Raw genomic sequence first — 24,526 nt, 5'->3', positions numbered from 1 at the left:
ATCACCGTTACATGTTGGTGGACTAAACCTAAAACAAATTGCCACTGGGATTAAAATAAAATCCCGCCATATGCTGTTTTTAAGAGTAACACTTAAAACATGAACACAGGAAGGTTGAAAAAGAAAAAAAATGCCAGTCTAATACTAATCCCACAAGAGTTAGAGAAGCTTTGAAAATAATTGAACAAACTAGAACTTAATGAAAAAAAAATTACTATATCGAAGAGGATCATTCTCAAATGGGAAGAGAAATAGCAGGTACTTAACCAGGAAGATCTATTACTTGTGATTTTATATTCTAACAAGATGGTCTCAAATAAAAGACAAATTGATAGATTCCAAGAAGCAACTGAAAAGTGTGTGAGCCTATATTGAGAGCTCTCAATAACTGTTGGATTAGACAAAATGGCAACAGAGAGAGTGATTGAGTTTTAGATCAGTTAAAATTGTGGAAGTGTACAGCAGTTAAAATTAGAATTTAGCTCTGATAATTTAAATCTTTCTGTATGTTAGGAAAGTTAAATACATTGCCACACCACAAGTCAAAGAAAAAATACATGGGGATTTGGAGATTGAGCTCTAATGGAAAAATTCATTATAGCTTTAAGATGAAGCTATATGAGTATTTAGAAGAAATGTATTGCCTTAAATATTTGCTACCAGAAGAGGATCAAAAAATAATATACATTCATGTCAAGAAGTTGCTAAAACAATGTAAACCAATGGAAGATGAAGGGAATAATGAGAATTAATTGGATCACCAACCCAGAAGTTGGATATACAGTCATCGTCAGTGGTTAATTAAGTCAGTGCGCTTATTACCTTCTCTCTCAAAGGTGAGATCTAAGGCTTCCTCCTTGGCAGTTGATCTCATCCTATGGTCTTCTAAACCTGCACAAACTGTCCCAATGAACCGGAGTAAAGGGCTGATCCTAAGCCCATTCGATGAGACTCTAGTGGTTCTGCCGCCAGGGTGAGAACAGTGAGGATGACCTGATTTCTCTCACTTTGAAGACAAAGGCCACCAAAAGAAAAAAAAATACATGGACAGATCAAATCTAGAGATGTTATTTAAAAAGAATTTCTGTCAAATATTTCTGTTACCCAGTTAACCATGGTCTAAAAATATTAAATGGAAAATTCCAGAAATAATGAATCACTTTCACATTTTATGTTGTTCTTACACTATTGAATGTCATCCCAGGACATGAATTGTCCTGTTATTCAGTGCATGCACATCATATATACTACCTACCCATTAGTCTAGATTATCAGATGGACTGTTGTAGAATTATATGACTAATCTTTATTTAATTATGGCCCTTAAATACAAGAGTAGTGATTCTGCCAGTGGTATTAATTATAATTGTTTTATTTGATTGTTGTTGTTTTGCCTTTTACTGTGTCTAGTATACAAACTAAACTTTCTCATAGGTATGTATATAAGGGTATGTATGTGTATAGTGTATACACATAGGCTCCAGTACTATGTCAGGATTCCCTTGGAATCTTGAGATTTAGCCCTAGTAGATAAAAGGGAGCTACTGTATTATAATTCAGTATATTTCACATTAAAGGAGAAAATGTCAGATGATGTAAAAAACAGTTGCTCAAATTTAGTGCTCATTTTGTTAACAGTAACTGAGAGGATAGGATACACTACATAGCCTGAGGAAAGTGTTTCACCAAAAATGTGCGTCGGTGAGCTATGTGATAATTTAACCTGAGCTGTGGGGACGCAGGGACCCGGCAAGGAGACTCCTGCTACCAGTTCGGCTTAGAAATGAGGTAATGTAGCCCAGAGAGCAAAAAACAGGGCTTTCTTTTTTCTGCATAGATAGTTTTTTGCCAAGAAAATCAAAGCAAATCTGTAAACTCCAGTTGGACAAGGGTTTAGCATAATAAAAGCTAAATGAATGATACATATATAAACATCATGGCTTTACTGGCTGTATGTAGCTGAGAGAATAGAAAAAATAATTCACAATATATGCTTTTTCTCTAGGACTTTACAAAAAGCAATAATCTTGAGAACATCACAAAGATACATGGAAGTCCTTCACGGAGAAGACTCATGAGAATTTCTAAAGGCTTCAAGTGAACGCTGATGTCAGTGTAGTGCTGTTGCATAGGAGCCCTGTAGTCAGTGCCAGTTCTTCTTGTGATTATCTGGAACTTCAGCATGATTCAAATTAAAAGCTCTGTAGAAATTCTGAAGGGAATGGTGATAAGCTAAAAAACCTGAAATTGATACAGTACTTGAGTAATTCCTCAGTGGAGTACAGTATAGAACCCATCAGAAAGAAGGGGGAGGCCCAACAGGGTGTGGTGCTGGTGATAAAGCCAGTGTGACTCTTGTCTGTCATCCACCAAAGGAAGCCCAATGAAGGAACCTACCTCTTTGCAAAAAGCGTGACTGAAGTTGCCCAGTGAGTGCATCTAGGGCTTCCTGCAGGTGAGTGTGCTACCTCTGAGCTCTCTCTGCAGTTCTTGTACTCCAGTCTGTAGAAGAAAGGAACTGAACAGCGAGTTTGTCACAGTGGTTACTTCTAGGAACTGACTTCAAATGTCAAGAGTCAGGAGCATGAAATAGGCCCTGTAAGACTCTGGTAAACACATCGCTCCAGTTCCATGTGAGTAGCATAGAGTTTAAAACATGAGCATGTAAAGAGTGGCTGTTAGCATGTCATAGGAGTTAAAATGAATGAGCCAGAGCTATTCTTATCTGTATGAATTTCAAAATGAAGGTTAGTTAAAAATTGCCAGATGTGTCACCCAGAATAATACCTTTACATAGCAGTTACAGCATTGGGCACACGCACGTGCGTGCAGATACACACACACATACACACACACACACACAGTATCTGAAGTTAGTGTGCACAATGTTAGTATTTGACATACCTGTATGTCATGTGTATGTGGTTGGGAAATAATCATACTTCTCAAACCTCTGTATATCTGAGCTATCATAATACAAGTTTACTGTCCCTTTTCCAAAATGCTAAGACTAAAAGTGTTTCAGATTTGGGCTTTTGTTTTTGTTTTTCTCTTTGGTATCTATCTGTGGATATTTTAGGGATGAACCCAAATCTCAACGCTAGCTTCATTTATGTTTCCTGTGTACATTATGTACTCAAGTAAGTTTACGTATTTTAAGATATTTTTAAAAAATAAATTTATTAGTTTTATGTGTGTGTGTTTGTATCCCTGTATGAGTTCACAAGTACCATGGGCACTCAGGAGCTCATGGAGAGTGTCAGATACCCTAAAACTGGAGTTAGAGTTTTGAGTTGCCAGGTACACACGTGTGCTGAGAACCAAATCTGTAAGAGCAGTAAGCAATGACACTGAGTCAGCTCTCCAGCTCCCAGGTTTAACCATTGAACCATCTCTAGCACCCAGCTTTATATATTTTTAATGTATCTGATTTAATTTTTCTTTTTTTTTTTGATATTTGGTCATGTTCTGTAGCTCAGGCTTACGCTGAACTCAGAATTCTCCCACATGGGTCTCCTGAGTGCCCCTGGGATTATAGGGATGTGTTCCCATACCTGGTCTGTTCCTGTGTTTTGACTGAGACCATCACATAAGGTTTGATGGAGAATTTTCCGCATGTAGCACCATCTCTTGTTCCCTGGCTTTAAGAATTATGTGAATTTCAGATTTTTGGGTTTGGGGTACTCAATCTTTATTTTAAAATATTAGGAGATGCCTATCTGGATATACTTATAGCTATTGCTGCCTTTGATTTTCTTGCTGTTTGGTATCTTTCTGTCAGATCTATATTCCTTGGCTCAGGACTAGGTCTGTAGGCTTGTTATCTTTGTTCATCCTCTACAAGACGGCGTCTCTGAACACCAGCTGTCCACTGGGTGTGATAAGACAGACTTCAGGTTCTTGTTGAGGGACATTTCCTAAAACTGATCTAGATCTCAAGCCCGGAATTGGACTGAACTGGCTTTATCGTGCTAGTTGAGTTAGTAGATATGGTCCATATTTGAAGAGTTGAGAGCTCCCATTTCCTTTTGGTCCCCAAATCCTAAGACCAGAAGAAGCAGCATTCTCCTGGGATTTAAAGATGGTAGTGAATTCCGTATTGGCCTTGATTTCCTTCCCTCATTAGCTTCATTAGCTAGTCTTTCACTGAGTACTTTAGCAGTAGTAGGTGTGGAAAATATCAATTTCACAGAAGTTTCTGGAAATGACAGTAGAGATTCCTGTGGTGAGATAATATAAAGTACAGGTGGACACACATCTGGCCCAGACCTTAGCCCATGTAGGCACAGCCCAGGGGAAAAAAAGCCTTTGAAGAGATGCACTCTGCAGTCTTAGAACGGTGAGCATGCTGCAAGCATAGAGGCTCCTGCAAGCATAGGAGAGAGACCCTTCTGCTTTTATTAGTCTGTGAGTCAAGTCTCCAAGATGTGTTTGTGTCCCCACCTAAATTCTCTTTGCTGACTTGGGGGGAGGGGTGTATTTCAGCTTACAATTGTCGTTCATCTTGAGGTAAGCTCACTTTGAAAGCAGAGGTGATTTTTCTGTTTTCTTGTTTCCATTTCTTTGCTGCTTGCAGAGATACTGCCTTAGCTTTAAATGTTTCAGTGTATGGCTAAAGACTGGGCTTTTCATTTTCCTGTGAAAGCTTTCATTTAAAAAAATTCTACGGGCTGGAGAGATGGCTCAGTGGTTAAGAGCATTGCCTGTTCTTCCCAAGGTCCTGAGTTCAGTTCCCAGCAACCACATGGTGGCTCACAACCATCTGTAATGGGGTCTGGTGCCCTCTTCTGGCCTGCAGATATACACACAGACAGGATATTGTATACATAATAAATAAATAAATAAATAAATAAATAAATAAAAAATTCTACCTCAGGAATTAATGGTAGCGATGTAATTTCTTTTTAAAGCAGCTGGTTCTGCAAAAGCTGGGAAGACACATTTATGCTGTTATAAACATACTTTGTGTATGTGAAAAATATTCACTCAAGTTTGTGTGCCTTGATTCTGAACTCCCTACAGAGAATGTATTTTGTGTGTCTTGTTTGCTTATGTGGAGTCAGATTAAAGGTTGATTTTCCAACCTTGGCTTTTCTGTCTAAGCTGAGCAGTTGGAAGGCACGAAGCTGCACAGAACTCCACAGTCCTCAGCTGTGAACAGGCCCTGCTTTGTTGATGGCCCTTCACTGTGTCAGGGGATGGTGACCAGTGCCAACTGCAACTCTACGAGAGGCCATCCCTTGAGTGCATAGTTGTCTGGAGACCACTTGGTGTTTATAGAACTGTGGTCAGGCTGAACCAGGCTTACTGTAGGTCTTGCTCTGGAGAACTTCTGTCATCTGACTAGACATCTGATTGCACTGTAATTTGTACCTGAGCATGTCTCTGTTGGTAGAGTTTGTGAGGCCCTGGAGGAGCTTCGGTTGGAGATCCCTACCCCGGGAAGGGGTGATCAGCCATATCACACACTTTGTCCCTGCCTTCCTGAACACAGAATGGAGCCAGGAGTGGGCAGGTGCGAGGTTTTTATTTCTACACCTAACCTAGGAGTGTATTCCTGGAAAGACTTTATTTAACAGCCTTCCTTGACTACCACTTGTGAGAGCACTTGGCCTTGGCTTTGGATCAAATGTCACTAGTGGTCCATAGCTAGAAATCAGAATCCATTTGTAATATGAATGCTGCCTTGCCCAGGCTTCGAAGGCTTGTGTGGGTTGGCCTCTGCTTCTCCCCCCCCCCCCCAGAAGCAATAGCAGGAATGGAGTGTTGGGCCTTGGTTCTACACATCCTGAAGTGACAGTTGTTGTGAGCAGTCCAGTTCTTCCTCAAGGGCCTCCTCAGAATGAGGCAGAGAAAGGGTTTGTGCTGTGAAGAGACCGAGTGTCCTAAAATGTGATGCTGAGGTGTTTAAACGATGTCCCTTCTTTAAAATGCCCTAATGTCTCTGAAGAGGCACATAAATCTCCCTGCCCAAGCAGCTGGTTTTTAGAGAGCCTGGACACAGTGTCCTCACCTTCCCCACCTTTCCCTCTTATCCTCCCTCCCTCCTAGTCTTTCTCATCCACACTGGAGTTCTGCTTGTTTGTTCTTTGCTGATCCTCTTCAGAGGGAGTAGACTACTTCTCCTCTCTAGCCCAGGGGACTGGGAACTGATGATAGCATTGACATGAGTTAAAAACTTAGTGAAGTGGAACTGAGCCGGGGCTATCAGCCAGGAAGGGGTGAGCCCAGTTGCCTCTGATCCTTTGGACTTTGGTCTGTAAGCAACAAGAATGGTATGCTTCAGCCTCTTGATTTGGGGTATGTTGTCTGACAAAGAGCCTAGTGACACTGCTCCCTTCTGTGAAGTCTGCAGATGTGAAATTCCAATCCTAGAATCCCATGGGCTTCCCAAGACTTGCTTTCTGTTTCCCAATATGGAAATTGTAGGCTCTGTGACTGACCCGGGCATTGCTACAGAAAGGGTGTTGTCCTGAACCAAGTTCTTGATTACTTTTCAGGATTGCAGTACCAAGGTGTTTGTCTGTGACCCTAGGGGCTTTGCTTAGGGCACTGGCAACAAAGCAGATTATGGTGTGCCGGGGGCCTTCCGGGAAAGCCTGCAGATGTGTTGGGGTTGACTGGGCTTTTTGTGGGTTTGTTTGTTTAACTAAAACCAGCCAATTTTATATTGAAGAAAAATACAAAAAATAAAAATTTTGGCCCAACATGAAAAATGAAAAGTTCTCAGATTAGTCAAAATCACATCTTAAGTATTTGGCACATGCAGCCATGCTTAGCTTTGGCATCTTTGCCACATTGCCACTACTCCCTGTAGTATCACTTCTAAACAGCACTTGTGCCCATGAGTGGTTTGAATCCTGTAGTGGGGAGGATTTAAGGGGCACCTTGAACTTGGGCCATGGTCATGGACTTTGAAGGCTACTGGTTGTAGTAAGGATCCCGCTAGTTAGTTCTCAGCCACTTAGCCCCAAAATAACCACAGAGAAGCTGTATTATTTAAATCACTGCTTGGCCCATTAGCTCAAGCTTCTTATTGACTAACTCTTACATCTTAATTTAACCTATCTCCATTAATCTATACATCACCACGAGGTCGTGGCCTACCAGCAAAGTTTCAGCACATCTGACTCTGCCAGAGGCTCCATTGCTTCTCTCTGACTCCACTCTTCTTTCTCCCAGTATTCAGTTTGGTTTTCCCTGCCTACCTAAGTTCTGCCCTGCTATAGGTCCAAAGCAGTTTCTTTATTCATTAATGGTAATCACAGCATACAGAGGGGATTCCCACATCAACTGGACATTACAAACTCCAGCTGTCCCCTGTACTCTGCCATCTGCCTGTTTGTATCTTTGGGTACTAGAAGAACTGCCCAGACTATAGGTAAAAATTGTCCATTTTTGAATAGGGGGTAAGAACATGGGTTTGCTTCTATTCTTAATTTAGTCTGAAGAAATGTAAGAAACCTTAAGTTTGTGATAGGGGTAGAAATTGTCTAGTTCCTCAGATTCTCCAGAAAGTAATTTACTTGTATGTATTGGCAGGTGGAAAGCAAGCCAGCCAAGATGGATATCTACGACACTCAGACCTTGGGGGTTGTGGTCTTTGGCGGATTTATGGTTGTTTCTGCCATCGGTATCTTCCTGGTGTCAACCTTCTCCATGAAGGAGACATCGTATGAAGAAGCACTTGCCAACCAGCGCAAGGAGATGGCAAAAACTCACCACCAGAAAGGCGAGAAGAAAAAGAAGGAGAAGACTGTGGAGAAGAAAGGAAAGACCAAGAAAAAGGAAGAAAAACCTAATGGAAAGATACCTGACCATGACCTGGATCCCAACGTGACCATCATCCTCAAGGAACCAGTGCGTGTACCTTCTATGGCTGTGGCTCCAACTTCAGTCCATTCGTCTATGGTCCATACCCCTGTAGCCACTGTACCAGCTATGCCTCAAGAAAAGCTGGCTTCCTTCCCTAAGGACAAAAAGAAGAAGGAGAAAAAAGTGGCGAAGGTTGAGCCAGCAGTCAGTTCTATTGTGAATTCCATCCAAGTTCTTGCTTCAAAGTCTGCCATCTTGGAAGCAACACCCAAGGAGGTGCCTATGGTGGCTGTACCCCCCGTGGGCTCTAAGGCCAGTGTTCCAGCCACCAGCAATCAGGGCAAGAAGGGGGAGGGAGCACAGAACCAAACCAAGAAGGGGGATGGGGCCCAGAACCAAGCCAAGAAGGGAGAGGGAGCCCAGAACCAAGCCAAGAAGGGAGAGGGAGCCCAGAACCAAACTAAGAAGGGGGATGGGGCCCAGAACCAGGCCAAGAAAGGGGGAGAAGGGGCCCAAAATCAGGGCAAAAAGGGGGAAACAAACCAAAATCAATCTAAGAAAGGTGAGGTAGGCCAGAACCAAGCCAAGAAGGGGGAAGGGGCTCAGAACCAGACCAAGAAGGGGGAAGGAGCCCAGAACCAGGGCAAGAAGGGGGAAGCAACTCAAAACCAGGGCAAAAAAGTGGAAGGAGCTCAGAACCAAGGCAAGAAGACAGAGGGAACCCCAAACCAAGGCAAGAAGGGAGAAGGTACTCAAAACCAGGCCAAAAAATTAGAAGGCTCTCCTAACCAAGGAAAAAAGGCAGAGGGGGGCCAGAACCAGGGTAAGAAAGGAGAGGGGGCCCAGAACCAGGGCAAGAAAGGAGAGGGGGCTCAGAACCAGGGTAAGAAAGGAGAGGGGGCCCAGAACCAGGGCAAGAAAGGAGAGGAGGCCCAGAACCAGGGTAAGAAAGGAGAGGGAGCTCAGAACCAGGGTAAGAAAGGAGAGGGAGCTCAGAACCAGGGTAAGAAAGGAGAAGCATCTCCCAACCAGAGCACAAAAGTTGAGGTTATACAAAACCAGGGCAGAAAGGCAGAAGGAACCCCAAATCAGGGCAAGAAGATGGAGGGGGCCCAGAACCAGGGTAAAAAGGGGGAAGGGGCCCAGAATCAGACCAAGAAGGGGGAAGGGGCCCAAAACCAGGGGAAAAAAGGGGAAGGGCCTCAAAACCAGGGCAAAAAGGCAGAAGGGGCCCAAAGTCAAAGCAAGAAAGGGGAGGGCACCCAGAATCAGGGCAAAAAGGGGGATGGAAATCCCAACCAAGGCAAGAAGGGGGAAGGGACTCCCAACCAGAGTAGAAAGACTGATGCAGTTGCTAATCAGGGCACAAAGACAGAAGGTGTCTCAAACCAAGGAAAAAAAGCAGAGGGGGGCCCCAATCAGGGCAAAAAGGTAGATGAGTCCCCCAATCATGGCAAAAAGGTAGACACAGCTGCCAATCAGGGTAAAAAGTCAGAGTCGGCTCCTGCCCAGGATAAAAATGCAGGAATGGTCCAGAGCCAGGAGGCACCAAAGCAAGAGGCTCCTGCAAAGAAGAAGTCTGGTTCAAAAAGAAAAGGTGAGCCTGGTGAGTGCCCTGACTGTCCTGTGAGCTTGAGGGAAAGCTGCTCCTCTGTGACTGGCCGGTGTTCTCAGTGCTCTGTTGATTCACTTTTCCTGTTCTCCCCAGATTGGGTACGGATGACAGACCAGGGAAACAACTCCACACAAGTCCAGCTCCATGGACTGTTGAGCTTTTGGGCTTTTATACAGGAGCAGGGGTGCTGGTTTACCTACAGGAGCATGGATAAGTCTAAGGCAGCTGTATCACCACCAAAAAGCCCACCACAGCCTCCCTGAGGGTTTAGGAAAGCTGTGCTCCTGGAGCTCTCTATCCCTGTTCGACTTGGAGGCAGCTCCACTAAAGACTCATGTCTCCCCAGTAATTGTGGTGGTCGTGTAACCTTGAGTCTTGGGACTTTCTGAGCTTTCTGATTTTTATGATCCTCAGTCCTCTACAGGAGGGATGTTTGAGTTTGGAGGATGTAGCTACATAACTGGGTGCCATCCGTGTCAGTCAGCTGCTGCTATAGTAAGGCTGTGTAACAAGCACCCCAAGTTCTACCGCCTTGTAATAGCAGTCCTTTGTCTTTGCTCCCGTGTCTGTGGTTGGCTAAGGTTGGCTGATGTAGGTCCTGTCTGCTGGGAGGCTCTGCTTCATGCTGTGTCTTAACTAGGTAGGCTCAGGGCTACTCCACATGCATGAGTTCATTTGGGGGCCTGAGCTGAAGTGCCTGTGTCTCTCTCTAGGGCAGAAGCCCTCTTAGGGTGTAGCAGACGCATAAGACATTTTGAGCAGGCACCTTCAAGCTGCATCTCATTCTTCAGGGCAAGTCATGTGAATGGTACTGAGTCCCCTCTGAGGGACTGCATGAAGCGGTGTGAGAAACAGTCTAGATAAGGGTAGTCTTGGCAGATATTCTCAAGGGTCTGCTGTGTCTTACCAGTCTGCTTTGTGTTGATGCCCCCACCTAATTTTAGCTTTATTCATTTAGTATTTTTAGGAAATAGTTTTCTTCCTATTATCCTACCATTCTTCCCTAGTTAATTAATAAAGCATTATAGAACATTAATGTAGATTCCATATTATATAGAGAGAAAATAGATAATACAGAACACTGATTTGCCTTGGTGTTTTTAGTGGGTTACAGTAACTATACAGATTCAGCCAGGGTTTAAAAAGAGGTTGAATTTGTGTGACTTGTGAAAAGCACTTTAGCAAACAGGGTTTTTTGAGGCAGTAGTTCTCCCAGGTCTCTCCTGAGGAAACTGAACTGTAGTACACAGGTGCTTAGTGGACCCGATGCCCCCAGACTGCCTGGGAGCCCTGCATCTGCTTATGCAGGCATAACACAGCTACCAGCTTCAACGGTGATGGATGTTAGGACACCAAAGAGAAGTACAGAGATGACACAGGAAAAGTAGGCTACCAGATTCTTGAAAGGTGATAACGAAAGAAGACAAAGACATTAAATATGAGATAATACAAATGAAAGCAACTTTAAAAATTAGTATTTCTTCATATTTCAGGGGATTGATTCCAAGCCCCCCCCCCGCCCTGTGTATTCCAAAATCTGCAGATGTTGAAGTCTCATAAATGGCATTATGTTTTTCATATAAGTAACTCCCTAAATCCCATATGCTTCATATCCCTTTTTTAGAAAAATTCTATTATCCACCCCCTATAGGGTTGGGGATCAAACCCAGAGCCCTTATGTTTGTTGGACAAGTTTTATACCAATGAGCTATGTTTGTAGCCTGCCTCACATACTTTACATCACCTATAGACTACCAAAGATGCCTACTACAAAGCAGATGCTGTGTAAATAGTTGTTATGTTATATTGTTTAAAGAATAATTACAAAGAAAAGAACTGCATATGTTAAGTAGAGACACATTTTTTTTTCTCTTTTTGTTTTGTTTTTTAATGTTTTTGATCCGAGGTTGGTTGGATCTGGATGGGAAGCCTATGGAGGCAAGAGTGCTGGCTGTCCCCCAGTGAGAGTCCAGTTGTTCTTTGACTTTTTTTTTTTATGCAGTGTGCTGATATTTTATTCTTCAAAAGTTGGAAGCAATCCTGAAGAAGGCATTGGCTCTTGTGGCTGTGACAGCACCCCCTGAAGTTGGAAACACCTGTGTGGAAGGCCTTCGATATCAGTCATTCACCTTGGTGCAAGGCCACATGGGACATGAATCCTAATGAGATGTTGCAGTAGATAATTTCCCATTAAAACTTTTCTTATTTGATGGCCTTTTGAAATTAGGGGCATAAAATTGGGTCTTGATATATTATCTTTAAATGCTGTATTCCTCATCCCCAAAAGAATAAAGCAGTAATGCTAACTACCAAATGCTGTAACAATCCAGAAAGAATCCTGCAGGATGGGGCAGGGGTGAAGTTGGGGGTGGAATTCCTTTCCTTGTGCTTGGCAAGCTCTCTGGATGTGGATAGTGTGTCAGGCCTCTGCAGTGGGTTGATTCCCATCAGGGACTCTGTGTTGAAAAGTAGAGCAGACTCACTCACAGAGCCATGGAGCCAAGGTGCTTCAGAGAAGCCCAGGGCTGTCACTAAGGGAGTATGGTCTCTCAGAAAGGCTGGAACTCCAGCCATGGGGTAGAGCTATAAAAGTTCAGGACAGGTGATGGGAAGCACTCATAAGCATGTGAAGGGTGTTCCTGGCTAGCACTTGGCTGTGCACTTGGTCCTAAGATTCCAGGTATTGCCCAAGTGACAGGTCTATGTGTTTAGCCCTCTGCCCCAGGATCTCTCACTATAGCACAGGCTGACCTCAAAATGATGGCCTTCTTGTCTCAGCTTCCCAAATCCTGGGATGTAGGTATGAACCGTCATGCCCGGAGTTAGCCACCTCTTTTTCCTAAATAATGAAGAGAGTGTATTGGTGAGGCTCCCCGGTGAGCTCAGAAAACTCTTATGTCCTTGGGGGCATGTGAAGGTCTGTGAGAGTTCTTGTTTTTGCTGTTCATAACTCTGTTCCCACTTAGTACCCTTAGGTAAGTGAGCCCCTACCTCGTCTCTGCGATGTCAAGACTCCCCTCAGCTTCCTGTTACACTCAGGATGTAGGGGACTTTGAGTACCTCATGCTTGCAGTGATGTGGACAGGGTGAGCATGCCTTATGTGGAGGTTGTCCATTCCACTCCATGACTGGTTTTGTGAAAGGTGATGGAGATAAAAGAATCATGTCTTCTCATTGTGTCTTTTACTGCAGTGGCCAGACCTTGTGTGGCATTGTCAGACCCAAACAGGCAAGAACGTGTTCGTGAGTTACTGTTTTTATAGTTGTACTGTATACAGCTCTGCTCTGTGCTAGGATTATCTAAGAATGACCCAGTCGGTATGGCCCCTGATGGTTGTGGGTTGAGGACAGCTTGCTGTTTGCATTTATATATACTCTCTCTGGTTCCTTGGGGCCGGGCTGCCCTTGGCTAGACCACCCATTTGGCTTTGCCTAATGGATTCTGTCACAGTCTGCTTATTCTCCAGCAAAATATATTTCCCATTCTTTCTGGTTCACGGGCTCTAAAGATATTTCTTATTCCTGTGGCCAAGATTCTCCTGATTGATGGTAGCACGGAAGGGTGACCCAACCCAAGCCATGGCTAAGCAGTGATGGGGAGAGTAAGACAAATAGCTACATAGAACCTGCAGTGTCGCACTGCCTCTGTGGGTGGGAGTCAGAGGCCCCAGGGTGGGCTCAGTAAGACGCAAGCCACTTTCCTCGTTGTGCTGTTGTTTGCAAGTACAACATGTGAATGGATGTTTATAATCTTTATGAATACATTCAGACTTGCTTCTCTTTCTTGTCTGCTCACCTGGCAACACTGTCACAGCTGCTGGACAGAGAAAACTCCAGGGAAACGGGGGGGGGGGGCAAAGTAGGGCTCTCACTTCCAACAGGGGAGGATTCTGATTTTGGGTCTCATGTGTGAAATGCCAGTACAAACAACAAAGGAATAGTACAAAGCCAGGTATCAGTGAAGTGCTTGGGATCACTGGCCATCTTGCTTCAGAAAGTAACTGCAGTGGGAACTCAGATTCACCTTGTCTGGCAATTTCTTGAACTTTGCACATGATTTTCATCACTGAACTGAAGCGTAAACTGTAGTAACTGCAAGTTGGAGCATGAAATCTAACGGTATGGATACTTACCAGAGGGTCATGGAATCGTCTTTAGTCTGGTACGTGTAGGGTACTAGAATTCGCCTGATTTAATATTGAACATTGCAGCTGGTACAGTGTTGTCAGGTGAGCAGGCATGAATGAGAAGCAGACCTGAATGTTTTCACACAGCTAGACCTGTGTTCTAATTCTTTGGTTGGTCTGTGGTTGGCCCCCGTTGGCCTACTTTTAGCCACCTTGCAACCTAGCCACAACTAAGTGTTTGTCCAGAACTGCCTTCACTCTGGGGACTACATGTGCCCAATACAAAAGAATTATGGCAGAACTGCAGGTCGGTGCTAGGTATCTGACAGGGTAGGGCTGGGCAGATGAAGTGGCCTGAGATGATGCTATGAGGATCCAGGAAATGCTTGAGGGGTGGGTCCCATCAGTGGTCTAGAACAGGCTGGGAAGGGAAGTCTTCCCACAAATGCAGGAGACCTAGACTTGGGCAGGGGATGAGGAGGATGAGGAGGACCCTTGTACCATGAGATTCAAACAGCTGACTGCAGATCTTGAGGGTTGAGAGGTGTGCTGTCCACTAAGAGCTACTGGTCACCCTAGTCATTTAAATTAGCCCAAGATAAGACTCAGTTCTTTGATCATACTTTCTGTCTTTAATGATCTGTAAGTAGTCACATGTCGCCAGTGACTGCCTTTTAGAACAGCTTAGAGATAAAATGTCACCATCAGAAAGTTTTGTTGGACACCCCTGCTGTAAGTAGCAGCCATTTATGGGGAGCTGGCCTCCCGGGTCACCTTGCAGGTAGGTATCCACATGAAGAAGACATGGCTTTGCAGCCAAGTATTGGCATCATGCGCAGTTACTCTCCTACTTGGTTCTAGCAGTCCATCTATTGTTCCTCACATAGAGAGGCACTGAGAATGACATCACAGTGCATTCTCACTGGGCTGGGGTTGCATGGTCAGTCTCACTCTGTCCGTGGTTGGTACAGGTACCGTAGAGGTGACAAGCCAGGCGTGGAGGCAAGCCTGGGCACATTTCTGCAGACCAGCTGGAGCTCTTTCAGAATTTGTTCTTTGATGAGACTTTAAGGGACTGATCAGGGCCATGCCATAGGTATTAACCACTTGTCTGTGGCAGTGTTTGACAATGAACACCTGATCCCGATTGCTTTTGAAAATGTATCATTACATAAAAACAAAAAAACAAAAAAACATGTTTCTAGCAAGCAATTTAAATAGAGAAGTATGGATAGGGTGAAAATTTAAAGTTGTCCCATTCTGTCCCTGTCACTGTTCACTTCTGGGGACCCTGGAGACACTGTTGTCACATGCAAACTATGGAATATAACCAGTTAGAAATTGCTGTTTGCTTAACAGTGTATTGGTGACATCTTTCCACATCAGGCTTGCAAAGTTGCTGCATTCAGCTGTATAACATTCCGTAACGTGAATGTATCGTGATTTATTTAAATGACACTTAAATAGTGTGCAGACTTTTTTGGATGCTGAAATTGATGCTGCAGTGATGTACATATATTGCTGTGAGTGTCTCTTAAAGTAAATTCCTAGGTCTGTAATTGCAAGTCAGGAGGTGGGTATGGTTTTCATTTAGGAAGAGTGCTCTCTTGCTTTCCAAAAATGGTTGGTGGTTTACAGAGGCCTGCTTGGTTGTGTCATATTAACCCCTGTGTGGTTCTTTTGTCGGACTGAGAAGCGTTTGTGTTTCAAAAGGGTGTTAGAAGCCTTTGCATGGAAAGAAGAGACAACACTGGTCTATGAAATAAAAAGCAGGGATTCTTTTCTGAATGTTTAGGGACTGGGAAGTGGTAGAATCCTAAAGAAGTAAAAACTCCATGAACTAAAGTGCTACTGTTTGGATACCACCGCTGGCTCGGTGGGTAGTCCAGCACCTGTGTCCAGCATACTTTAGGATGCACGGTAAACGTGTGTATGGTGGTAGTGGTAGTGGTTTTTAAAATCTGTTTTTATCCTTGGATTTAGTCTGTGCCTTCTTAATTATGCCTGCCTGCCTCCCACCCTGAGCCGAGGGCCGCACTGATTACTTGGAATGGCCTCGTGGTGGTGTGCTGTCAGGAGCTCTGCACTGGAAGTGAGTTTGCCTGGATCCCATGTGGGTCTGGGATGTGGGAAATACACTATATGTTCTCTGACCCTGTAGATAGTGTGAGTTCCAGAATGGGCAGCTGTTAACCGGAGTGAGCCTGTTTCCTGTTGCTGGTAGGAGGGGCTCAGACCAGGGTCCAAGGGAGGAGTCTACCACAGAGCACATGGCCTCTTTGCTCAGCGGGACAGGGGTGCACCCAGGGGCTCTGGCACTTTTGTCATAATCCATGGATTGGCTTTTTGAAGGACCCCTCCCTTCTCCCCTCTCCCTCATTTCCTTCCCCAGCTGGCAGGTTGGTATTGTTCTGGGGCTAGGTGATCATGATGTTGTGACTAGGAGAATCTCACTAGCCTCCATAATGTAGAAAACAGAAATAGGCTTTTATGAGTCTCTCATGGCTTACACGAGAAAGGACACCACTGGGAGATAGGATTGTGGGTAATTTTTTGTATCTTTCATTCATCCTCTTACTTTTTTCTAGTTTTTCTTTTTGTATATATTTTTAAAAACTGGAAAAGAAACAAAACTCCACTATGGAACTCCTGTCTGTGTGTTCCTGGAGCGTCTCTGGATGATGGAAAGGGAGGCCTGTTAGTCCTTCGGGAGAGTTAGGGTGGAGGGAGGCAGCAGCCAGTTCTCAGGCCTCCCACAAGATGCCAGTGCCCACCCAGCCCCTGGTACCTGTTGCCTGGTAAGTGCTCGTAAGCTGAGGTAAGATGAATGTCAAAGGTGCTTCTGTACCCTGAAGCTAGCAGTGTCCTGTGGGTGCTGGTGGCGGTGTCTGAGCTCTTTGTACGCGCAGCCCTGCGGGGTCTCCTCTCCACCTGCAGATCAGGCAGGAACACAATGTAAGAAAAGTATAGCTTAATGGGCATGAGACAGAAAAGGTGAAGAAGGGCTATCTGACCTATTCAGGGTGTCCACAGAGCGGGTCGGAGCTTTCTTGAAACCAATGGGCCATGATTGTGCCCGTCCTTTCCTCTACCAATCTACCTGTTCACACGTGCTTCAAGTGCCCGTCTGCCTTGTCCTTGTCCTGCCGTGTCAATCATCCTGGGTAGCCAGGGTTTGTAGAGGTGCTTCTGGTGCTTTCCCTCACTGCCCAGCTCTACCTGTTTACATGGCCACTGCTCAGACTTGGTAGAAGTCATATGGCCAGCAGATGGCAGTACAGGGTCTCCATGGTAACGCTCCTGGAGCCCCTTCCCATCCATACAGTTAACCCCTCACCCTGTTTACAGGCTGGAGACATACCAGCTGTGCACTCAGAACAAGCCTTGGTGACCTTTATTTCTTTGTTAGGGTTTGAGTCTCCAAATAAAACCCTTGGGGCATTTGAGCCATTCATTTTCTCCCCCCCCCCTTTTTTTTGTTTTTGTTTTTTTTTTTGTTTTGTTTTGTTTTGTTTTTTGAGACAGGGTTTCTCTGTGTAACAGTCCTGGCTGTCCTGGAACTCACTTTGTAGACCAGGCTGATCTCAAACTCATTGAGATCGCCTGCCTCAGCCTCCCAAGTGCTGGGATTAAAGGTATGCATCACTAATGCCCGGCAGAGCCATTCACTTTCTGTGTGAGTTCTTCAAACTCCAGGCCCTCATTTTCTTCCCCTCTCCCCTCTTCTCTATTCCTCTGTTCTTCTCTTCCTCTCTCTCCAAAAAGAATGTAAAGCGATCCCCCAGGGAAGCAAGTTAAGTGAGAAGCATCTAGATGGCATTCTTCTGGACATCTCCATGTGGTGACTGTTGGATGTGGCAGTGCTGAGACTTCAGGTACTGTCCAGGCCTCTGTGCTTGCATTCCCGATAAAGCTGTGGTCTTCCTCTGTAGGCACCAAGGAATCGTGCCTGCCGCTGAAACTCTATGGTCTTCAGCCTTTCTGCCCGCAAACCCAAGCGTGGGCTTGCGCAAGGCCTTCCCATGGTTGTCTTTAAAACTATTGTGATGCTGGATTTGTTCTCCAGGTATAAAACTGTTGGTGTGGAAGTCTGAAGAGAAAGACTCTGACATGCAAAGAGGAAATTAATCATTCAGTCTGTAGGAAGCCATTTAATGCACACGTCTTTCCAGCTTAGTAGTAGATTATTCTCCTCCAGCCAAAGGGAAGCCCTTAATAAGCTGCTCTCCACAGCTTCTGTGCTTGGAGCCAGGGCACTGGAAACTCCAGATGTGAGTGTTTGTGGCCATCTAGGGGTCAAGTGTAGCTGTTCATCTTTGGCCTGTGTGCTCTGGGAAGGGATGACCAGGGCTGAGCTGCTTGGTCTGGGAGTGGAGTCTCCACTTAACATGCTGCCTGCGGCCTGTCTTGGCTGTGGCTGGAAGAGCACTAAGTGGTGGTGGGAGCAGTCAAGTTGTATTTTATTTCTTTGAGAGCCTTAGCCTTCCCCATAGACTCGTGGCCACAATGTATAGGTGTACAGTTGAGGAGAGGCTGCAGTGATGCCTTGTTATTAGAAAAAGTGTTACCTCCCAGCTTGGCTAGGCCCTGAGGATAACTGGCCTCCTGATTGGAGAAGGGATGCCTCCCTGAGATGAGCAGGATGGAGTTTGCCTTTGGTCTCTGGACCTTTGGTGGTTAGTGTAGATGATGCCGTAGAACTGGTCAGGGCTTGACTGCTCTGTAGCACAGCCCACTTTGCCTGGGGTGGTTGGGGTAGACTGGGCTTGGACTCTGCTTCCGGTTGGGACGTAGCTTCCTTCCTGTGGGGATGCTGCCGTGCCGCAGACCTGCACCATCCATGCCATGCCCTGTGAGGGTTCAGGTCTGGTCTTTGCGTTTGAGGGGAAGGCCTTCAGGATGGATTTGGACAGTCCCTAAGAAAATGAATGTCCTTGCCATCGGATCCTCATTAGTCCCTAGCCATGTTCCCGTCGGGCCCCACTGTGAGGGGTCCCTGAATTATCACTTGGGCTTCTCACACTTAGGCTCCTGAATACTCTTGGACTTGAGTGAGCTCTCTAACTTGGGCTCTTACCTGAGTTGCCTGCCCTCAGCCTTGTCCCTTTTGGCATCCCAAACAATGCTCCCTTTTAGTCACTGCATTTTGTCTGTGGGATAAAATCCAGATCTCTGGGGCCCATGAAATCTTGCACCTGTTCCAGGCTTATCTCCCTCTATTCCTCTGGGAATCCAGAGTCCTGGATCCTGCAGAGTCCCTTTCTGGGCTGTTCCCCTTTCTGTAGGCGTCTGCTGTGTAGCTTTTGCTTGCATTGCTGCCAGGCTGCCTCTCTAGACCCCAGCATGTTGGTCTGTTGGATGACCTCCCTGTGCCTGCTATGTGGCGAAGTGGTGGTCTTCCTTTCTTACTCCTTCAAGCTTAGTATTTGGCAGTAGTAAGGGACGGTGAGTACATCCACTGTGTTGGGAAGTAAGCTGGGTCTGCTCATCCCGGGCAGAGATTTTGGGAACCTACAGTAATACTCAGCTCCCTTTAATGTCTAGCTGTCCACAGGTACTCACAGGGCAAGTCCTGGAGTGGGCTGATCCCCTCCCTGCTGGTTGAGAAGGTGGAACATGGGCAGGACAGGCTTGTCCTGTAGCTGGACACGGGCTAGCTGCTGCTGGAACAGTGGGCTGCTGAGTTCCCAGAGTCCCCTTATGTTAACATTTTCCTCCTAATGCTGAGCTGTTCATTGGGGAGCTGGTGGTTATGTAGGCAAAGAACAAATTTTCCTAAAGGACCCCACAGTTGACAGAGAAGAGACTCCTAAGTGCCTCTTTACAAGTTTCATTTTCTAGGTGATAAAGTATTTCTGTAGCAAACCACATCATAGTTTTGAAGTCTGAGGTGTTAGGCACACCGACTGACGCTCTTCAGGCTTCTTGGCAGTGGAGACATAATCTTCCCTCAAGCCTTGGGGCTTAGCAGCGTAAGAACAGTCTGCCCTTTTTGAATCTCTGTGTCAGCCTTGACCTCAGAGAGGCTGTCCTCAGAGCCTCACCCTTGCCTGACTTCTTCACTATTGAGCTTGGAAGGGGCAGGTGTTTCGCTGTCCAAGGAGGGATCTGAATGGTTGGGCATCCAAAGTTGGCCCTGGGGGTTAGTTTTCAATGCTTTTCCCCCATGCCTCATTCCAGGCACATTGTAAGTTAATTTTTGCAGCCAGGTTGTGAGGGAGGAACAGTTATTACTGACTTTACAGACAAGGAAACAAAGATGGGAGGTAATTAAGCCAGTTGTCCAAGGACATAAAGTTGTCAGAGGAGCTGAGTTGGAAGTTGACATTTTAGCCTAGGCCATTGGAAACCATAGATACTGCATATATATGTATGTATGTATGTATGTATGTATGTATGTATGTATGTATGTCTATGTGTATATATACATATATATATATATATATATATCCAAGGCCAGAGGTGACCTATAGGCTGGCCTCTGGCCCACATATATTTGTTTAACCCCCTTGGTGGCTTTATCCATTTATTTTTATTTTTTATGGAGTTAGCTGTCAGTGTTGCCAGCCTGATCTTTTAGTCTGCAGCTGTAGGGGTTCTATACTGTCTCCCGTGTGAAAGTGAAGCCCTGTACCTCAGGCCCCTCCATGCAGGACAGGCCTGTCCTGGGTCTGTATAGCTCTGCATTCCTGAAGGGCCTGGCCCACGGTGAGTGTTGCTGTGTCCCCCAAAGACAGGATCTGGTTGTTTCCCTCTCGTAGCTGCTCTTTGCCGTCTGTCTGTCTGCCTCATTCCAGAGCATACTTACCAAAGCCAACCAGACCCAAGCTGCCAGGGCAGCAGTGCAGGGAGCTGACCTCCTCTGGAATTCCCTAACCCTTGCTCTTTTTAAAGACTGTGGTTAACAGATTAGCTATGGAGTCTTTGGCAAGTTTATTCTAATACCTTAAGATTTCGCAATACCAAGGATTAGGAGAATCCTCAAACATTTGCTAGAGGCGCGAGTGGGGCGCTGTGAGTGGGTTGCGGGGCTCCTGTGGGCAAGCTGTATGGAGGTGCCTCATCCAGGGACCCAGGTTTTCTGTCAGTTTTACTGCCTCTGATTCAGAGACAGTGGAGGTACTGCCTCCCCCCCCCTTTTAAATAGACCTCAAAGATTCGATGAAAAATATTTTGTGAAGTTCTTATTCTCTAAAAGCAATGTAAAGGAGAATATGTATGTGGAGAAGGCCATGGAAGTTTCTGTGGTGGAAAAGGGGGTAGGCAGAGAAGGCTCAATTTTACTTTACATTACTTTGGGTTGTTTGAATTGTTACAACTGTTTACTTTTAATTGAAACATTTAAGAAAAATTCATAGTTACCCTAGAGGAAGTTTAATAAGGATTCATTAGAATGCTACTTTTTAAAAAAACTTGACAGAAAAATGTCTTCAAGATGATTTTATTTTGGTTTTTATTGTATTTTAAATGCTTTCTTTTTTTCTTTTTAAATCTTTGCGATTTTATAAAATATATGTATATTTACAACATTTTTTCCTTTCCTCCAAACTCTCCCATATACTCCTCCCCACTCTCCGTCAAATTCATGGCCTTTTTTCATTCGTTGTAATTTCATGCATATATGTATTTGTAGATGCATATATATTTCTAAATGTAACCTACTCAGTCTGTATAATATTACTTATGTGTATATGTTTTCAGGGATGATGACCATTTAGGCCTCCTCCAGCAGTGATAGACAAATGTTTCACTCCCATGGTAAAGGGTGAGGCTCAATGGATAGGGCCTGAAGGGCAGTGTCTTTATTTGGATCCTCACCCCTCCTTCTTTGAGACAGGGTCTCATGTATCCCAAGCTAGCCTTAAATACTCTTGTTCTCTATTTCCTAAGTGCTGGAATTACAGGCATATACCAACATGCCCACTAGAAGAGTGTCTACTAGTGGAGAATTGAGATTTCAACCACTCAGGGACTTCTAGAGGATAAGGCCTTCTAAGATAACGGGGTTGGAAGGGCATAGAACAGCCAGTCCAAGAGGAATATGGTGTGACCCACATCTGTAGCTTAATAGTCCTGGCTAGCCATTTTAGAATAGGCCAAGAAGAAACAGTTGGAATGAGTATTAATAGCATACTTCATCCAGCTTACCAATTCACATCCAGTATGTCAGGTTACTGGTTTACGTTCTTGTCTACATTGAGTTTTGAAACCCCATGTAAACTTTCTGCTTGAAGCACATCACAGGCTGCAAGAGTCGCATAGGAGTTCTCAGGGAGCATTGTGTCTAGACTGTTCTGAATCAGGAATGGAATGTCTGTACAGCCTTCCACTCCACAAAGTCTTAAGAGGACATCATGCCTCCTTGCCTGTGGTTTTTAAACCTAGGGCAATGAATATCCACCCAAGGTTGGGGCTGCATGGGAAAACATACAACAAAAACTGTGTCAGTGGGGGTTCCTCCTGAGAGTGAGCTTATGGGGTGTTTTGTTTTATTTTGGCTCTGTAGCATTCAGGATTACGTCTAGTATGTAAGTCCACCATTAGTTGTTTGTGCATACATATTTCAGTGAAATTAAGGAGGTACCCACATACACACACACTCTTCCACTTTCTTGGCAATACAAACTCTTAGGCCTTTAGTGCTCATGTGGTTATTTTTAAATCTACTGAGCTTTCCCAAGGTAAGAAGTTATAAAATAAGGTGCTCATAGCAACCAGCTCGCCCACATCCCACCTTCCCCTCATTACAGTATCGTGCTAAGTGCTTTCACTTGTGATGAAAATATTGTGACTAGAAGTAGGAATATTGTGACAAGTCAGAGGATTCAAGGTTGCTGGAGGAACCCTCTCATCCTTGTCCTTGGAAGGTAGGCTTAGCTGAATTTGCTGTTGCAGGCCTCTCTTGTCTCTCTGTTGTAGTGCATTTGGCCTTCTATTTCAACTGTGGGGCAAATTTAGATACCAGCAGAAGGAATTCCCTAGTCATTTTAGGTGAGCTATCTCCGTTCACTCATTTCTTGCCTGTAGGCAGCATGAGTATCAACAAGGGGACTGGGGATGGGGATGTTTAGGAGGATTTTGTTGGGTTTTGGCAGTGATAGTTGTGATGGGGGTGAACAAACTCGTTCTGGGAGACCTGGCTCAGCCATTCCTCTCCTGAAGTCAGTCACTACTAGTTAAGCTCCATTCAGGGAGACTAGAGATAGAGTGCTTGTTCCTGAGTGTGGGGAGCAGACTCCTGGTACCCGCCAGCCTTTTCCAAGGTTTTGCATGTGTGGTTCTGATCACACTTGTTAGTCACGGGCAGTCAGTGCCCATGGAGATGCTGAGGTAGAAAAGGGAATTTCACTGAGCCATGGAAGGTGAGATGAACCAAATGTTTACTAGAAAAAGAAGAAAGGGAAAAAAAAACTCAGAGGAAAATGTATTATGCGTAGTTTTGCACATCCTTTTTGTTGTTTGTTTAAGACATGGTCTAATGTAACTCAGGCTGGCCTCATTCACTGTGGAGTGCAGTGTGACCTTGATCTCCCTTCTTCCTTTCTGGAGCTCCCAGTTTGTGCAGTGCCAAGGATCGAACCAGGGCTTTGTGTATGCTAGCAGCTCTATCAACAAAGCTACCTCATCCCCGCTCCCGCACACAGCTTCAGTCTTGATAATTTAAAGAAGGAAGTTGTAGCCCAGTGACAAAGCATCTGCCTAGCATGCACCGAATCCTGAATATGATTCTTACTACCAATATAAAATAAGGAGGATGTTTCTCCTAGTCTTGCTGGGACTCTATGCAATGATGTGGACCCATCATTTAGAAAGAAGCCCACTGTACCAGCCTGCTGTTCTAAAGCTGTGGAACAGTTCTTGGCTCCGACCAGGGCTACCTTTTGAGGGATATTGTTGTATATCCCTTGTTTTGGGGTGGAATGTAAGCCCCTGCTCCTTCTTCCCTCTTCAGGAACCCAAGACTGCGACAGCCCTCTCTTCTTGCCCTATACGACGCTGGTCTCCACAGTTGGAAGCATGGTGTTCAATGAGGGTGAGGCCCAACGGCTTATTGAGATCCTCTCTGAGAAGACTGGAGTTACTCAGGACACCTGGCATAAGGTAGGCCACTGCAGGGCTGGCATGACTCACGCCTTTCCCCCTGAGATCAACGTCTTCCTCAGTCCTGCCCCTGCCCAGGAGCTGTCTACCAAGGCATACCTTGCTTGTCAAGCTGCAAAAAGAATGTCTCTGGAAGGGTTGGAAGGGCTTCCACGTCCTAGAGAATCCTGCCATTGCTGCCTGTGCTCAGGATGTAGCATCAGCTGTCAGTGATCTACTACTGCTTGTCTGCCCGGAAGGCAGAGCAGGGATCTGGCCCAGCTGGTTTGGGCTAGAGTATAAGGAAAGAAATCCAGACATAGTGTGTGGCAGAGCCCTGTGACATGTCCCTTGTGCTACCATGGCAAACTCAAAGACTGATTCCTACTCTAGTGCCTGTGTTCTAGGGAGTGAGGTATGCATGGGTTTGTCTCTAACTAGTCGGGTAGTAACTCTGCTGGTCAATTCAGTGGCTGGAGGTGTTGGGGCTAAGTCATGTCTTGGCTCTCACTGGGGGATGACAGGCTCTGTATGTTCTCGCTGATGCAGGAGCTCCTCAGCAAGTAAGCACTGGGGGTGTTTCCTGGGTATGAGTGTTGAAGTCAAGGTAACTATAGTCCCTGTTTATCTCAGACCATGTCCTTAGAATACAGACTTCCTGTTCTAGCTCCCATACTGCAGCCAGTGGCCTCCAGGCTGCATATACTGGCTTTAAAACCGGAAATCCTATGGTTATGAAAACTACAGCAAGCATCCATGTGCACAAGGTCTAGGAGTTTCTGAAGGCTGGACCGTCTGTTCCTCATGGCTGTGTCTAGGGTCAGATGGTACTTAGCTACCTACCCACTGTGCTCTTGTTTCACTGCCAGAGTGGGGGGAACTATGTCTC

At 45.3% G+C, this 24,526-nt stretch overlaps 1 protein-coding gene across 9 annotated transcripts in view; it reads left to right on the top strand.

Moving 5' to 3' along the window:
* The window catches only part of Rrbp1 (ribosome binding protein 1), a 63,944-nt gene that overhangs the window by 16,033 nt on the left and 23,385 nt on the right, over positions 1 to 24,526 (top strand). The window contains exons 2-4 of one of the 9 annotated variants that reach the window (XM_050159591.1): positions 2,006 to 2,455; positions 7,543 to 9,412; positions 11,433 to 11,744. In XM_050159591.1, the coding sequence (XP_050015548.1) occupies positions 7,564 to 9,412; positions 11,433 to 11,440 (1,857 nt within the window). In that variant the 5' untranslated portion in view covers positions 2,006 to 2,455; positions 7,543 to 7,563 and the 3' untranslated portion in view covers positions 11,441 to 11,744. Of the gene's footprint in view, positions 1 to 2,005; positions 2,456 to 7,542; positions 9,422 to 11,432; positions 12,517 to 12,561; positions 12,674 to 17,099; positions 17,433 to 23,509; positions 23,659 to 24,526 lie in introns of those variants that run through there. The other 8 variants (XM_050159590.1, XM_050159584.1, XM_050159589.1 and 5 more) reach the window with 8 other exon arrangements.

This window comes from Alexandromys fortis, unplaced genomic scaffold (assembly GCF_014885135.2).
Source record: "Alexandromys fortis isolate MF-2015 unplaced genomic scaffold, M_Fortis_MF-2015_v1.1 scaffold_115, whole genome shotgun sequence".
Lineage (NCBI taxonomy): Eukaryota > Metazoa > Chordata > Mammalia > Rodentia > Cricetidae > Alexandromys > Alexandromys fortis.
The sequence above is the reverse complement of the archived record's forward strand: the minus strand, read 5'-3'. Positions and strand labels throughout refer to the sequence as shown.